Genomic DNA, 18,779 nt, shown 5'->3' on the forward strand with positions numbered 1-18,779 from the left:
AGGGAGTCCTGGATTAGGGGTTCTCCGGACAGCCGGACTATATCCTTTGGCCGGACTGTTGGACTATGAAAATACAAGATTGAAGACTTCGTCCCGTGTCCGGATGGGACTCTACTTGGCGTGGAAGGCAAGCTAGGCAATACGGATATGTATATCTCCTCTTTTGTAACCGACCTTGTGTAACCCTAGCCCCCTCCGGTGTCTATCTAAACCGGATGGTTTTAGTCCGTAGGACAACATACAATCATACCATAGGCTAGCTTCTAGGGTTTAGCCTCTCCGATCTCGTGGTAGATCAACTCTTGTACTACTCGTATTATCAAGAATAAATCAAGCATGACGTAGGGTTTTACCTCCATCAAGAGGACACGAACCTGGGTAAAACATCGTGTTCCCTGCCTCCTATTACCATCCGCCTTAGACGCACAGTTCGGGACCCCCTACCCGAGATCCGCTGGTTTTGACACCGACACTTCGAAAAATCAAAAGAAAAGGATGAAGAAGAAGGTTTGACGAGAATGACGACCAATCGGACGGAGACAATGAAGATGACAGTGTTGGGGACGAGGAAACTGAAACTGATGATGAAGAGCGCCGGCAAGGGACAACATTCGGGGCCAGTTAGGAGGAGCTCAGGACTGAAGAATCGATAGTGGTTATGCTGCTACATCAACTGAAAAAATAAGCTTGTACTCTCAGCTGCCTCGGTACACAATGAGGAAACATATCAGAAACACTGTCATTACCAAAACTTATTTAGCTTTATCATCGATTTCTCGATCAGTACTATAGTTAAGATATAATTTGTGATTTGTGCCCGCTGGACAATCGACATTATTATGTAAACCATTTGACAATCCTTTTTGAATGCAGTCACAAATATATTTGAAAAAACTTATCTGGATTTATCTAACGCCAACACTACTGTCGACGAGTAACTCAGCAAAAATATGTTAAGGAAAATTTAAACTCTTATAGTACATCAGTACTGATAATTCTCACTCGTTAGTACAAAAGCATAGTAACCAAAACACACCCGTGAACACCTCAAAAAACATCGTTTGAAAAACAAACTATGTCCGCTTCTGCCAGTCCTGGTTCAGAAAGACCATCAGTACATAAAAATATTTACCTCAAGCAAAATGCAAATAATACACATGTACTGATGAAAATCTAATTTATCTGTAAAAAATACTTTCAGAGATTATCTTCATATAACCAATCCTTTCAAAAAAAAGTTATTTTAAAAATATTAGCATGACACACATAGTCTGACTGGTATTTGGTAAGTACAATTACATTTCAATCACCAGTCCAAGTACCCAAAGTAGAGGAGTGCAAACCTCCATCATCACTAAACCTGACATGCGCAAGTGGGATAAGCACCTCTTAAGTACAACTTGACAAGACGGATCAGTGCGACAGTAAAATGCCATCATCATCGACCCTGACACGAGCAAGTGGGATAAGCAGCTGGTCAGTACAGCTTGACAAGACTACTTAGTGTCTAATCTGGCGGATCTCGGGTAGGGGGTCCCGAACTATGCGTCTAAGGTGGATGGTAACAGGAGACAGGGGATACAATGTTGTACCCAGGTTCGGGCCCTCTTGATGGAGGTAAAGCCCTACGTCCTGCTTGATTTATTCTTGATGATATGAGTATTACAAGAGTTGATCTACCACGAGATTGGAGAGGCTAAACCCTAGAAGCTAGCCTATGGTATGATTGTATGTTGTCCTATGGATTGAAACCCTCCGGTTTATATAGACACCGGAGGGGGCTAGGGTTACACAAGGTCGGTTACAAAGGAGGAGATATACATATCCGCATCGCCTAGCTTGCCTTCCACGCCAAGTAGAGTCCCATCCGGACACAGGACGAAGTCTTCAATCTGGTATCTTCATAGTCCAACAGTCCGGCCAAAGGATATAGTCCGGCTGTCTGGATACCCCCTAATCCAGGACTCCCTCAGTAGCCCCTAAACCAGGCTTCAATGGCGATGAGTCCGGCGCGTAGTGTTGTTTTTGGCATTGCAAGGAGGTTCCTACTCCGAATACATCACACAAGAGTTTGAATACAAGGATAGTGTCCGACCCTGCAAAATAAATTCCACATACCACCGTAGAGAGAATAATATTTCCACAAATCCAATCTGCTGACACGTTTTGGCAGTATGACATTATGCCATGGCCCAGTAATTATTCGAACCGTTTTTCCTTAACCAGCTCCACACATAACGCGAGGTGGTTTCTTGACACGTCTTTATCACAACAGAGATCGTGTTCCCCTGATTACGGGATTCTCATCAATACGGACATGGGTAACCCAACCGTGCCTAGGACTCCTAGATTTTAGGTAAGTCCCAAACGGCCACGAGGAGGACGCTTGATATTCACCCTCTTTATAAAGGGGCAAGGCTTTTACTTTTCCCTCTCATGCTCAATCGAATCCTTCCCCTGCCTTGAGTTCTAACACCCAAAGCCCAGGTCAGGTGCTTCAGATCTTCAGTCATGTCCGGATCTAGCCTTCAAGGCCGGTGGATGCCTTCCTTCGTCACGGAGGAGGACATCAAGAAGCTGAGGGAAGCCAGATATCTGACCGCCGAAATATCGCATAGGCTGCCCGCCCGAGGGCAGGTCGTCCCTACTCCCGAACCCAACTAGAGCGTTGTTTTCGTCTCCCACTTCCTCCGAGGACTAGGCCTCACTCTGGATCCCTTCGTTTGGGGTCTTATGTTCTATTACGGGCTGGATTTTCCCAATCTGGCCCCGGAGTCCCTTCTTCACATCTCATCATTTATCGTCGTTTGTGAGGCCTTCCTCCGCATTACCCCTCACTTCGGCTTGTGGCTCAAGACCTTCGATGTGAAGCCGAAGATGGTCGAGGGACATTATGTAGCATGCGGAGGTGCTTTGATAAGCAAAATTGCTGCTGCTCCATGGCCAAAGGGTTCCTTTCCAGAGGTGTCCGTATTATGGCAACGGGAGTGGTTCTACATCACAGCTCCCTGAAGTGCCAAGTGGGTGGCTGCCCCCACCTTTCGCTCGGGCCCTCCACCACAACTGATGTCATGGATCAGCAGAGGACTGAGCTGGGGTCCAGCCAAGGACGTTCCCATATGGCAGAGCTGCATCCGAGATCTCTTCGAGGGAGATTTCAGTTTGGTTATGGTAATGCAAGTCATGCTGGTTCATTGAGTCCAGCCTTGCAAACGCTGGCCCCTCCGCCTATGGGGATTCAACCCAGAAGGACCGCGCGCCATTCAGAATTTCCTCGGCCTGACGCACGAGGAGATGTACAAATCGTTCTTCGGACCTCAAATAGAGTGTCCGGACACTACCGAGGACGTGGACCAGAGCAGCAACCGCACCGCGGCCCAAGTAAGTAATCCCATGGCCGAACACACTGTCCTTTTTACTTATCATGACATCATTCTGAAGAATCACTCTTTGACCAGGACTGGATAACAAAGGAGAAGATGATCTAGTGTTCGGCCCCCCTTCCTGAAGGCTTGGACAATCCGGTGCTGTAAAAGATGCTTGAGCTAGCACCTTGCCTGGTGCCCACAAAGGAAGATGAAGGGGGGAATAAAGAGGGCGAAAGTGGGCCTCCACCGCTACTTATTCCATCCGAGGGAATGAGCGCCTCCGTAAAGGAGGATAACCCAGGGGAAGAATCTGACATTCGCTCGCCCCGGGGAAGGAAGAGGACTACATCCGAAGATCCGGAAACCAAGGTTTCCATGCGGGGGAGGAAATCTCCACCAGAGGGCCCCGCCTCGGAGGGTGCTTTAGCCATACAAGGCTTGCGCGGGGATCAACCCTCTAACGAGCTGTCAGTAATCAAAAAGTACTTGATAGAGAGGATATCCTACCTTACTTCTGAGGAAAATAACTGAAGTATCTATCTTGCAGTTCGGATCTTAGCCCTTCTCAGCTGAGCTCGTCTTTAGGGGATCTTCTTCCGGAGATGATGGAGAGCGAATCGCCTACCCCGGACTCCCCAGCTCAAGAATCGGGCGACCTTGAAGTGTCGTCACGGAGAGTTTCTCCTGATCCGGTAAGGCCAGAAGGTAATCCTATGGCCACCCGAAATCCCCTGTATCTAGCTCTTGAAGAGAGCAATCAAAAGAGTCCGGCACCATCTGGTATGCGGTCGGATGTATGGAGGGATCTGCTGGAGAGGGTGGTTATCTCAGAAGAGCATCGCGCCTTGATGGGTACGGTGATTGAAAGGATGGCGTCCACCGAAAGCGGGCTGCATGAAGCTTTTATGAGTCTACTGACGGGTTTTGAGGTACATGGAATGATGTATATTTTTTTGAAAATACCGCACATTTTTAGGTGTGCCCTGTGTAGATAGTAGCCCCTGAGACTCTGGTTGTCGCTGAAAACGGCGGAAAACAGAGGATCATAGTCCCAATCATAACCAGACTGCCTTTACGTGCAGGTGGTGGAGGCGCCGGTGGCTATCTGGACTGATAGGGTTGCCAAACTAAAGCAACAACTGGATGCGGCCGATGCCGACATTGTGCTTGTTAACAAGCGGCTTGACGAGGCGCAGGGTAGGTGAATTTTCTGGTGAAGTCTCATAGTAAGAGCAGCATGATGCCAGTATCTTTAATATATTGTGACTGCAGATGGGGCTGCCGCCGTGGAGACCCTTCGGGCGGAGCTTGCCCTGGCCAAGGAGCAAGCAAGGAGTAGTAATGCGGCTGCTTTAAAGGCAGCCGAAGAGTTAAGAGCCGAAAAGGCCGCACATTGCGAGAGCAAAGAGAAAATGGCCGAGATGGCTGTAAAGTTAAAAGACACTGCCGACCATTGCCAGCTTCTTGAAGAGGAAAACCTGGCGAAGGTGAAGGACCTGGAAAAGGCCGCCACGGTGACCAAAGACACCCGCTCCGCCATGAGAGCAAAGAGGGAGGAGCTGCGTCAAGCCGGGGATATCGTGGCTGGGAAACCCTTCCTGCTGCGGAGAAAGTTTGGAGATCCTCAATATGCCCCTCTGGACCGGCTGTGGAGTTCGGCGGACGCATATATGGACTTGGCGGCGAGTGCTGTCGATGCGGCCGAATACTTCCGAGATCAAACAGATCATGAAGTGGACAAGCTATTCTGGTCACAATTTAATGTTCCAGAGCGTCTGCTTCCATTGGCTCATCGACTTGCCGAATGGGCCAAACTGAATAGATTGTCCGGACTCGTCATGAGGTCTGTTGTGGATCTCTTGTGCCGGAAAGGCCAAAGCCGAACAACTATTTTAGTTTAGTGCAGCAGTTCCTTGGCACGGTGCCGCGCATTAATGCGATGAAGAGGTCGGTGTGCATAGAAGGCTCGCGGATGGCCCTTGCCCGTGTCAAAACATACTAGGCGGAGATGGATGCCACCGCTGTCGCGGCACAGGGTTCGGCCATAGGCCGAGTGGCTGCCGAGCACTATTTTGAAGAAGTTCTTGAAGGCGCTCGTTCGATAGAGGCCCAATGCTCGAAGAATATTATGTTTGAATGACATGTATTCCCATTGTAAAAACAATGTTTTATTGAGTTTATCAAGGCTGTATTTATACTTTTGCCCGAAAGTATTATGATGCCTCATGTGCGGCTGTTTATGTATATATGTATATAACCTGAAAGATTGCAGTCGTCGACTTCAGCCCCCACGCATATAATGCGGGGGTGTTCGCAGAAGACACATTTTCACACTTAACCCAGCGTCTTGGTCCATTAAGGAGGTGATAGCGCAGCGGACAAGGCAACATGACTATAATGCTTTAACACTTTCACTTAGCCAGAGGAGTTTGACAGTGGGGCTACTATATAGCCCCTGGTGGCTCCGCACTCATCCGAATTTGGAATGCGTACATGCCTGGCCGGGAAACGGCCCTTAGTTAAGGCAGAGGAATCTTGAAGATTCTGATAGGTCATCGAGTGGTTGACCAGTCTCACGCTATATCATGACAGTCAGTTTTCGGCTTTCTCTACTGAGGTGCTCGCCGGATGAACCAGGGCAAAATCGCAGTAGTTCTCCTGGTGCCACCTTAGCCGATAGAGCAGAACGTTAGGCAGCAAAACACAGGAGCCGGGCAAACCCAACATTTGACCAAAGACATGATTCGGAGCTGATGCATATAAGGCCAAACTCGCGACGCCGAACACTCCCTAAGGTATCCGGTCTTTATGGTGTAAACCGGGCGTAAACAGTGCCCTTTGATATAAGCCCCCGGTGTCTAGGTACGTGCATTATTCTGACGTGGCCACATGCCAAGACGCCGGCTTCCTTCTCAATTGTACTGAGAATCCGAGGGATGTGTATGAACAACAAACAGTAAAAAAGGTTTACGCAGGGTCTTAATCTAAAAAGAATCCTTGTAACGGGTCCCTGCTGCACGTCTGTGCATGTGTCTCTGTTGTGCCGTATTCTGGACGGGTGTAGCACGATGATCATCTGTAAAAGAGAGGAACTTTAATTGAAAAGTTGCAGTGCAAAAGGTAAATTATACTAAATGAACAATATATAGTTCAGAAGGTGTAAAATTGAGCCGAATTGCCACTTGTTTGCGCACGTTGAGCCCCTTGTATTGTACTAGGGGTATGGCCATCAAACCTGTATTAATTACATATAGATGTGCTGGACTCGTCTAACCGCGTCCGTGGTCTTAACGACCTGTCAGATGCTTTAGTTGGTGAGGCCGTTTAGTGTTCGGCTGCCAAGGCGGCCACGCTATCTTCGGCGCGCAAGGAGCACTCAATATTTCCATTGACTGTAATGATGCCACGTGGACCGGGCATCTTAAGCATGAGGGAAGCGTAATGCGGTATTGCGTTAATGCGAGCGAAATCTTCACGTCCGAGTAGTGCTTGATAGCCACATTGGAACAGAGCGATTTGGAAGGTTAGATTTTCGCTACGAAAGTTGTCGGGGATGCCGAATATAACCTCTAGTAATAGGGAGCCTGTGCAATGAGCCTCTGGGCCTGGCGTTACTCCTTTAAAGGAAGTATGGCTATGGCTAATTTTTGCTGGGTGTATCCCCATGTTGCGTACTGTGTCCTGATATATCAAGTTTAAACTGCTGCCGCCATCCATCAGAACTCGTGTGAAGTGGAGTCCGTCAATTATTAGGTCTAATACCAAGGCAGCCCATCCCGCCTGCCGGACACTTGCTGAGTAATCCCGATGGTCAAAAGTGATCGGTTGGGACGACCAGTGGCAGAACTCTGCGGTGATAGGCCCTGGGGCATATTTATCTAGGGGTGCCGCTTTGTTTCTCCCCTTTATCACGTGTAACACGTTTACTGTTTTGACTTCTGTTGGGAATTTCTTCTGTTCCCCAGTGCTTTGCTTGCGAGGCTCGTCCTCGTCTTCGCTTGGTGACTCCTGACCCTTGTGTTCGGCGTTGAGCTTGCCAGACTGCTTGAAGACCCAACATTCTCTGTGGGGATGATTGGCAGGTTTACCGGGGGTGTTATGGATCTGACATGTTTGGTCCAGAATTTTGTTTAGGCTGGACAGTTCGTCTTGGTTGCCTTTGGAGGGTGACTTTTGCTGACCCGACTAAGTGCTTCTGAATCTGGCGTTTACTGCCTGCTCTTCGGGCTATCTTCTTTATTTCGGCGCTTATTTTTGCTGCGTCATGATTTCCCGTTTCCATCCCTGACTTTGGATGTACTTGGGTCGCTGGTGGTACATCGGGCTAACCAGCTGTCCTCGCCCACGCAAAAGCGGGTCATGAGGCTTGTTAATGCTGCCATTGTTCTTGGCTTTTCTTGGCCGAGGTGTCTTGCAAGCCATTCGTCGCGAACGCTATGCTTGAAAGCTGCTAAGGCTTCGGCGTCCGGATAGTCGACTATTTGGTTCTTTTTAGTAAGAAACCTGTTCCAAAGCTTTCGGGCTGACTCTCCGGGCTGTTGAGTTATATGACTCAAATCATCTGCATCCGGTGGTCGGACATAAGTCCCTTGAAAATTTGCCCGAAAAGCATCTTCAAGCTCTTCCCAGCTTCCAATGGAGTTTTCGGGGAGGCTTTTAAGCCAGTGCCGAGCTGGCCCTTTGAGCTTGAGGGGTAAGTACTTGATGGCGTGGAGATCGTCTCCTCGAGCCATATGGATATGGAGGATGTAGTCCTCAATCCAGACCCCAGGGTCTGTTGTTCCGTCGTACGCCTCTATGTTTACGGGTTTGAATCCCTCTGGAAATTCATGGTCCAGCACCTCGTCGGTGAAACATAGGAGGTGTGCGGCACCCCTGTATTTGGGTGTGCCATGGTGTTCGGATGTTTTTTGTGTTGCAGTGTATGTTGGAGCGCACCTGCGTGGTATGTAGATGGATCTGGTTGCGTCGTCCTTTTGATGTGAGCCCTTACGCGGATCGCGTACTAGTTTATGTGCGGCGCCGTTTGCCGCTTTATGTTGGCTATGAGGTCGTCTATCCAACAGGATGTCCATTTGATTTTTTAATTGTGAATGATCTAAGGCCTCCTCATCGAATTCGGGTAGCAACTTTCGCTTCGGATAGCTCTTGGTGTGGCGATTACTGCCGTACTTTGTTGCAGGGTCGAGTACTTCACTCCATCTGATTTTGAGTGTGTCTTGGGCGGCCCTGAGCCTTTGTTTCTACTTTTTCAAACTCCTCGCAGTGGCAACCAACCTTTGATGGGCATTTTGTTGCTCCGGGTGCCTGTCTGGTGTGATGTCGTCCGGTCTGTTATCTTCGACGGGGTTGGGTTGTTCGGCTTGATTCTCTTTGTTGCCGAGGTTGGGCGATGGTTCACCCTGCTCTAACGCTGGGTCTATATGATTGCTGTTTCTGCCGAGGCGGGATTTAGAGCAGCGCTTATGCCGCTGCTTTGACTGCTTCTCGAGGGAACCGCTGCGTCCTTCCGTTCCTCGTCGTCGTTTTCGTTGGGTGTGTCCACCATGTATACATCATATGATGAAGTGGACGTCCAGTGCCCTGTGGGTAGTGGTTCCTTTTCGTCTCCTGCATCATCGTCCATACCATCGATGTCTTCAGAGTCGAGGTCCGACATGTCGGGTAAGTCATCGACAATGGCTATTAAGTGGGCGGTGGGTGGGCGGTGAGCTTCTTCGTCATCCGCATCCCAATCCTGCCGAACGTAGTTCGGCCAGGATTCTCCTAACAAGGAGAGAGACCTTAATGAGTTCAGTATGTCGCCAAGGGGCGAGTGCTGAAAGATATCCGCGGAGGTAAACTTCATGATCAGCGCCGAGCCGGATTCGATAGGCACGGGTGCAGGCGGTTCGGAGTCCCTGGCCGGAGAAGAATCCGGGAGTCAGGCATCACGGCTCTCATGAAGGGTAAGGTCGGTCCTCGGCTCGATCGCCGCTGAGAGTACGACTTCCATGGCGGGGTCTATCCACCCGTCCATGGATGGCGCGATTGGCTCCGAATTGAGGGCCAGAGCGGTTGCTGGTGCGATATCCTGAGCACTGTTCGTTGTCAGAGCCAAATCATGCTCATCGAGACCGTGCAACGCACTTGGCGGGGGCTCGAATCCGTCGAAGATCAAGTCTCCGCGGATATCGGCCGTGTAGTTTAAGCTTCCAAACCTGACCTGGTGGCCAGGGGCGTAACTTTCGATCTGCTCCAGATGGCCGAGTGAGTTGGCCCGCAGTGCGAAGCCGCTGAATACGAAGATCTGTCCGGGGAGAAAAGCCTCACCCTGGACCACATCGCTACCGATGGTTAAAGGAGCCATCAAGCCTAATGGCGACGACACAGAGGAACTCTCAATGAAGCACCAATGTCGGTGTCAAAACCGGCGGATCTCGGGTAGGGGGTCTCGAACTGTGCGTCTAAGGCAGATGGTAACAGGAGGCAGGGGACACGATGTTTTACCCAGGTTCGGGCGCTCTTGATGGAGGTAAAACCCTACGTCCTGCTTGATTTATTCTTGATGATATGACTATTACAAGAGTTGATCTACCATGAGATCGAAGAGGCTAAACCCTAGAAGCTAGCCTATGGTATGATTGTATGTTGTCCTACGGACTAAAACCCTCCGGTTTATATAGACACTGGAGGGGGCTAGGGTTACACAAGGTCAGTTACAAAGGAGGAGATATACATATCCGTATCGCCTAGCTTGCCTTCCACGCCAAGTAGAGTCCCATCCGGACACGGGACGAAGTCTTCAATCTGGTATCTTCATAGTCCAACAGTCCGGCCAAAGGATATAGTCCTGCTGTCTGGATACCCCCTAATCCAGGACTCCCTCAATCACCAAACCTGACACGTGCAAGTGGGATAAGCAGCTCTTAAGTACAGCTTAACAAGACGGATCAGTGCGACAGTAAAATGTCATAATCATCGACCCTGACACGAGCAAGTGGGATAAGCAGCTGGTCAGTACAGCTTGACAAGACTACTCAGTGCGACCAGATTAATACCTTGGCAAACAAATTGGCTTGGATGGTTGGTTCTTCCAGGCCACCGCCCACGCCATCAACTGGGCGGTTGCCACAAGGGACTGCAAACGGCGACCCCCACGACCACTACACCCACACCCCCGACGAACCGCCTCCCACACATCCCCGTCGACGCACTGCAAAATACCCCATTGTCTTCCATCTCTGCCTCATTCACAGAACCACCATTGCCACTTCCATCTCCACTGCACACAAACCACAAACTTCTCTCTCCCAAGCCCACATTCGCCGAAGGAGGGCGATGGCGGAGGAACCATCCACCAAGCATCATCATGGCAAGACGTCGGACAAGACCAGCAACCTCGTCGATGTTCACGTCCCCGGCGAGAAGCGCGAGTACACCAAAACACTCATAGGGGTTGAGCTCCACGGCAAGGAGACGCTGGAGATCGTCTGCACCAGTGGACTAGAAAAGGCCGACGAGATGATCTCCAGGCTCTGGAGGAAGGCTATCGACAATCTTCGTAGGATCGTCGGCGTTGGTGTGCACTACACCAGTGAAAATGAAACTTCCCAGATGGGAATAGTCCTGCAGTTTTGCGTCGATGAGCTCTGCTTGGTGTACGACATCGCAGCGGCCACAAAATGGTGACCCATCCTACTCATTTGCCCTGTTTGGTTCATCTGTTTTATTAGTACTGTATCCTGAAAATTTCATCAGTCTTGTTTCCCAACTAGATGTACTAGTGTGGTTTGTGAAAAGTGGATTCACTATTGTATTTTCTCAAGTAGATACACTATAAATGTATTTTTGAACCTGATGCACTGGATTACTATTTGGAAAATCTTGCGGAAGATTAATTTCTTAAGTTGATCGACTGGTGTAGTTTATGAACGTGATCCAACAGTGTAGTTTATGTACTCGATGTATTAAAAAGATGTTTCTGAACTTGATGTAGTGATGTATTTTTTGAATTTGATCTAATGTTATTTTCGTAAGCAAAAAAACTAAGGACTTGGTGAAGCACTGGTTATGTTTTATCCTATTCAACAAAAGTAAACCAAACTAGTAGTAAAGCAGCACATACAACATTGACTAAAACTATGTATAATCCAAAAAGAAAAATAACATGATGTACTTGAATTTAATTTCAGAACTTTATTTACTAGTTTTTGAAGTACATTCATCCATTAATTATGCTATATAAGCATCTACTTCATGGATTCATCGCTTGTAAAACAAAACAAAAATGAATAATTCAAACATCAAAGCAATGCTAATTTTCAAAATGTCTCTCCCCTTGCAGGCCCAAGCACCTGAACAAGATGCTGCAGCATGAGAGGTTGTTCACATTTGCCGGTTTCAGCATTGAAAGCGACAAAGAGAAGCGGAAGATGTCTGGTTTGGAGATCAACCCCAACAAGTTCATCGACATTCAGTGCCTCTGGAGAGTTCCATACACTGGAAAAGAGTATGACTCCTTGACTGATGTTGCAGCCAGCGTCATCCACCCATTCTACAAAGGCATGAAAAAGAACATTGAAACACAGGAAGACCACAAACTGTTGGGGATCAGCCCGCTGCCAAACAACCTCATCGAGTACGCAGGAGTAGATGCATACGCCGCGTACAAGTCATGGAACGTGATCGACTACATCACAGATGGTTGGGAATTTGCAAAAGAGCGGGAGGCTGAAAACTACTACGACCGCCCCTTTTGCCCCTTTTAGGGATGAAGATACATCAGAGCCTGCCTTTGTTTTCCTTCCGCTTGTGCTTGCCTTTTATCTTGTTGTTTCAAATTAGTAGTTTTCTTTGGTTGGGTTGAACCACTATGATTATGTCGTGCTTTGTCATGGTTGAACAAGTTTACTTATGTCATCAAGTGCAATGTTTTGCTTATCTCATTATATAAGTTCGGTAGCTTCGTATGTTGTTAATCCATCATTTCAAATTCAAAGTAGCTTCTGAATGGAACATTGTGGCTGCTCTAAAGTACTAGTTATGAAGCAACTAATCACACAACGTTGTTCCATGTGTAGTTTCGATCCAGTATTGTATAGAAAACATAACGTTGAAAACAATTAGCACAATTTGAGTTGCTTAACAACGCTTCAAAAGTTGAAGCAAAAATTCTTAGTACTTCATGTAGTATTCTCATTCATATGTAGCTGCTAGAAAATTAACAAGTACTACAAACAGAAAAAGTTAAGAAGCATGATCACACACTTATGTTTGTCACATGCAGATTAAGAATGATAGTACTAGTACACTTGATCGGACAGTACATACTTGCTACAATAAAAAGTACAAAGAAGCATCAATCCTTAACACCCCCAACAAAATGTCACACTAAGAACATAAGTGCTACTATGAATGGACTATCAGTATAACTTAGTCTACACGCAAGTACCATAGTACTGAAAATGGCACGAGAAGACCCTTGAGAACAATCACAAAAATAAACACAAAAAAGAAGGCAAAAAACTCAAATGAAAAAGATTACACTTACGAATAACTCACAAGAACTAGAACAAAAAGAATCAGTCCAAGTTACTGGTGGAGTCAAGTACTAGATTCAAACAAACAAACAAGAAAAAATTAACCGCCCAAGGATAGGTGCAGGCCTTGACGCTGCTAGATACTTGAACTCGATCCCGTGGGCGAATCCCTAGTAATCCACACAACGCAGGGCCAGCCGACCAGGGCCCACAGGTCGTGATAGAGAGCGAGCGTCGTGTATTAGCGCTCAGGTAAGTATTCAAAGGAGTTCAACCATTGAGCCTCGACTGCGCTTATAAACAGGTATAGAGCCCCCTCGATTAGCGAGGTGGGACTAAACCCAGAGCGCACGCGCACGCCGCACTGCATACCCGCGCGGGCCATTTGGGCCGGAAAACGGCCCAATAGCCTCCATCGTCTACAAACACCCCACCAATAAGCCTAGTTAAACAAACCAGAGGGCGGGGCAAAGAAGTATAAACTACAAGAAAAATGTTCGAAACTGAAAATATATAAATTCAAATACTAGTTCGCAGGCAATAACTTTAAATACGAAAAATATAAATAAAAATCATTTTAGCTCTGCACCATGGATGATAAAAAAGGAAAAATATGATACAAACACAATGAACCTCTAAAAAGAAGAGAACTTAATAGCCTATCTGTTAAATGTTCATAATTTAAAAAACCGAATTAAATATTACTTTCAAGTTCAACTACTAAAATGCAACAAGTTCAAATAGATTTTGTTTCTCAATTATGCTAAATTTCTTATTTATATAAAATCTGACAAGTTCAACTACTAAAATGCACCAAGTTCAAATAGATTTTCTTTCTCAATTTTATGCTAAATTTCTTATTTTTATAAAATCTGACAAGTTCAACTACTAAAATGCAACAAGTTCAAATAGACAATGTTTATCAAGTATGCTAAATTTCAAATTTATATAAAATCTGACAAGTTCAACTACTAAAATGCAACAAGTTCAAATAGACAATGTTTGTCAATTATGCTAAATTTCTTATTTATATAAAATCTGACAAGTTCAACTACTAAAATGCAACAAGTTCAAATAGACAATGTTTGTCAATTATGCTAAATTTCTTATGTATATAAAATCTGACAAGTTCAACTACTAAAATGCAACAAGTTCAAAAAGATTTTATTTCTCAATTATGCTAAATTTCTTACTTATATAAAATCTGACAAGTTCAACTACTAAAATGCAACAAGTTCAAATAGATTTTCTTTGTCAATTATGCTAAATTTCTTATTTATATAAAATATGCCTACACCTCAACGAACGATTTGGTCGTAAATAATCTCAACGACCCCCCCCCCCCAAACTCAGTTCAAACATACATATGACATTAGTACTAAAAAAGCAGGATCAGTCAGGCCACTGACACCACTGTGACACCAAATTTCAAAACCGTACGTTGTATGAAATTACAATTCAATTCACACAGCACTAAACCATAAGTGCACTAAAATGAGAATACAAAAACTATAAAGGCCTAACTTATGTTGGTACAGATGAAAATAAAATAAGTACCAGTTTTGAGCAACAACTCCCAGGGCACTGAAAAAGGGTTTTGAGATAAACTAGTGTATAAGACTTCAGTGGAAAAACAATACTTAACATCCACACAAAAAAAACATCACAAAGCATACGCCACCTAAACAGTGCAAAATGCCATCATCACCACCCAGGAGACGTGCAAGTGGGATAAGTAGATCATAAGTACAGCTTGACAAGACTATTCAATGTGACACCAAATTAACCCTTGGCTTGAACGGTTAGTTCTTCCAGGCCACCACCCGCGCCACCCATTAGGCGGTTGCCACAAGGGATTGCAGACGAGGACCCCCACGACCACTACACCCACACCCCTGACGAACCACCTCCCACACATCCCCGTCGATGCACTGCAAAATACCCCATTGTCTTCCATCTCTGCCTCATTCACAGAACCACCATTGCCACTTCCATCTCCACTGCACACAAACCACAAACTTCTCTCTCCCAAGCCCACAGTCGCTGAAGCAAGGCGATGGCAGAGGAACCATCCGCCAAGCATCATCATGGCGAGACGTCAGACAAGAGCAACAACCTCGTCGACGTTCACGTCCCCGGAGAGAAGCGCGAGTACACGAGAACCCTCACAGGGGTTGAACTCCATGGCAAGGAGATGCTGGAGCTCGTCTGCACCAGCGAACCAGACAAGGGCGACGAGATGATGAGCAGGCTCAGGATGAAGGGTGGCGGCTTGTATCCGAGCTTCATCGGAGTTGATGTGGAATACACCAGCGAAGATGAACCTCCACAGATGGCAGCAGTCATGCAGTTGTGCGTCGAGGAACTCTGCTTGGTGTACCACATCACAACTGCCACAAAATGGTAATCCATACTACTGTTCATTCATTTGTTGTACTAGTACTACTCGCTAAAACCTTCATTAAACTTGTTTCCCAACTAGATGAAATACTATAGTTTGTGAAGTGGGTGCACGAGTACATGTTTCTCAAGTTACATGCATTTTTGAAACTGTGAAGTTGATTGTTTCACCAGATTAGCATCTGAAACTGATGCACTCGATTAGCATCTGAAAAATGTTTATAGAATTCTGAACTTGATGCAGCAAATTAAATTCTGAACTTGATGTACTAGCATAAATTCTGATTTTGATGCACTAGTATAGTTTATAGAATTGATGTATTAAAAGATCTTTCGTGAAGTGGTATAGGTCCATATCTTGATGCACATGTTGCTCAAATTAATTTCTAAACTTGATTTAGAATTGATGCACAAAGATGTACCAAGCATTGGTATAGGTCTTTTATTCAACAAAAAAGAAAACTAAACTTGAATCAAGCAGCACATATATCATTGACTCTGGTAAGACGACTCTTCAATTTGGTGAATGTAACACCCACGATGCGGCTATATCTCCCACGTCTCGGAGCACGACTTAGAGTCATAACTGCATGGTAGGCGTGTCGCAAGAGGGGTAATCTTTACACATCCCATGTACTGAATAAGAAAGGGATAAAGAGTTGGCTTACAATTGCCACTTCACACAATACATAAATATCATACATCATCCAGAATACAATCATGGTCCGTCTACGGAACCAAAATAAAGAAGACAACCCCAAATGCTAGATCCCCGATCGCCCCAACTAGGCTCCTCTACTGATCATCCGGAAAAGACACATAGTAATGGCCCGAATCCTCGTCGAACTCCCACTTGAGTTCGGTAGCGTCCACTGCACTGGCATCATCGGCACCTACATCTGTTTGGAAGTATCTGTGAGTCACGTGGACTCAACAATCTCACAGTCTCGCGATCAAAACTATTTAAGCTTATAGGTCAGAAAAGGTAGTGAGGTGGAGCGCCAGCAAGCACTAGCATATATGGTGGCTAACTTACGCTGGTGGGTCCCAGCTCTCAGGGAGGAAAAGTTTTTTTTTTTGCAAAATGCGATGGCCCTTCTGGTGCGTCCCCGCTGTCAGGTGGAGGAATCATTATTTTGCGCATAATAAGGAGGCACTTCCTTGCTGCGGTCATGGACCTAGCTGTCAGCCTCTCCACGTACAATCCTCTGCCGATGGAAGTGGTTCCTTAACCACGTTGACCACGCCGCGTCGAGAGCGCCAAGGCGGGGACGACGATGAGGCCTAGAAAGGGAATGACCAGGAGGCATGGAAGACTCAGTAGTTGTTTCCCACATGGAGGGGAGTACAAGGGTTTACTGCTTCGGCTGCAGTGTGAGGCTGCCATCGCTGGAGAATAAAAAGAGGTCTGGGTGAGTACAGGGATGGCCAGGCCAGCGATGGTAGTAGGGTGGGGTGGTAAAGCCTGCGCAGCAGCACAGACGACCATGGCACGTAGGAGCATGCGACACGATCGACGATGGTTTGGGCGGCTGGAGCAAGAAGACCAGAGGTTGAAGAAGCACGGCAGGTGTTGGATGGACATCGTACGGTCGCTGCAGCTAGAATCATTTTTATTGACTAAGTTGACAAATCCTGCATCCCCGTCAACTTAGTGGGCCCACATGTCATCCTCCAAATATGGTGGGTAATAGCTAGCATGTGAGTCTTTCGTGTAATAAGGAGGCACTTCCTTGTGTGCGAAGATATAGCTGGTGGGTCCGAGCTTTCAGTTGGAGGAACATTTTTTTCATGAAATACAGAGGCCCTTCCGGTGGATCCCCGTTGTCAGGTGGAGGAATCATTATTTTGCGCGTAAAAAGGAGGCACTTACTTGCGTACAATCGTGGACCCAGTTGTCAGCCTCTCCACGTACAATCCTCTTCTAATGGATGTCATTCGTTGACCACATTCACCACGCCACACCGATAGCACCAGGGCGGTGGACGATGGTGAGGCCTAGGAGGGGAACGACCAAGAGTTGGGGAAGTATAGTATTAATTATTTATAAATAATGCATCCGTCATGTGCCAAGTGTTATTGAAAAAAGTATGTTGTCTCGTTAAACGGTTGATGTGATAGCTAAAATATTCATATTGAAGATATTGTACTTATTTTATTTTACCCCACATTGATACACAAAATATTGAATTATGTACAATATTAATCCATTTATCTCACTAAAGATATTATTGATACATAGGGCATTTGATTTACCTATCAAAACTAATGTGTTTAATTGATACAGAAAGATTTTCTACAAACGATGTTGTATAATTGTACACAACTAATGCATTCTACATGTTTGAGGTGCTATTAATACACACTATATTATATTACCCCATTTAATTATTGATTTGGCAGCCAAGATTTTGATATAGAAGATACTAGATTTATTTTCAGATAAATACTCGAAATATGCATCAATAGGCACCTATATAAACACCGTCAAAGTGAACTCTATAACACACCGCATATTAGAACAACAATTGAGCATAGAAATCACTTGTTGGCCTCACCAAATGGCAACCTTCAAGATGAATCTTGGTCCCTTGTTTTTGGTGGCTCTCATGGTCCTGGCTACTATTGTGTCCCCATGCCATGCGAACAATGAGGTTATGCTATATAGCTTCCTTTCTGAATCCCCAAAATGGAACTTTATTTAAAATATTTAATGTTCAACTCTCCATAAAAATTGTCTATATTTAGTTATGCTAAACAAAATATGACAAATTTCATACCATGTCATAGGACTAACGACGTGTGTTGATTTTGTGCAGATACATGCAGATGCAATACGACTACCTGCAAGTTGCTATCCAATGAAGTTTCCTAAATGCACTAACAAGGCATGCTACAAGTATTGCATAAACCCCAGAGGCCACTGCATAGATGTTGATTATTGTTGTTGCCCTATGGACTGAAAGTGCGTTATATCGACTAGAGGGGGGGGGGTGAATAGGCGATTTTTATGAAATTCTTCACTGAGGAATTTGCCGGTGAGCAAATTCCTTAGCGAAGAACTACTAGCAGCGGAATGAGTACTCAAAAGTAAACATAACAGAATACAAGCATAGTCATCATGATGAAATGAAGACAGGCACAAAGTACAGAAGCATAAGCACAGGATAACACAGGATGAAGACAAACAGACTAAAGAAATTGAACTAAGGAAATTGAGAAAGTCTTCAGTCAAAGTCTTCAAAGGCAGATATGAACAAGCACACAACACAATTATGAGGAAATGGAAGAGTTGAGGAAATAGAGCCAGTAAGCTTGGTTAAGACAATGATTTGGTAGACCAGTTCCAACTGTTGTCTCAGTTGTACGTCTGGTTGGAGCGGCTGAGTATTTAAACTCGAGGACACACAGTCCCGGACACCCAGTCCTGAACACGCAGCTCAGGACACCCAGTCCTCACCGTATTTTGCTTGAACTAAGGTCACACAGA

At 45.9% G+C, this 18,779-nt stretch overlaps 1 protein-coding gene across 1 annotated transcript; it reads left to right on the forward strand.

Annotated features, from left to right (window-relative positions):
- Positions 1-10,688: 10,688 nt before the first annotated feature.
- Positions 10,689-12,118, forward strand: LOC147991336 (uncharacterized). Its single transcript, XM_087538629.1, has 2 exons — positions 10,689-11,035; positions 11,695-12,118. Exons 1-2 carry the CDS (start codon positions 10,689-10,691, stop codon positions 12,116-12,118), a joined length of 771 nt encoding a protein of 256 aa, XP_087394755.1.
- Positions 12,119-18,779: the final 6,661 nt, after the last annotated feature.

This window comes from Triticum urartu, chromosome 1A (assembly GCF_056163025.1).
Source record: "Triticum urartu cultivar PI428250 chromosome 1A, HENAU_Tu73, whole genome shotgun sequence".
Lineage (NCBI taxonomy): Eukaryota > Viridiplantae > Streptophyta > Magnoliopsida > Poales > Poaceae > Triticum > Triticum urartu.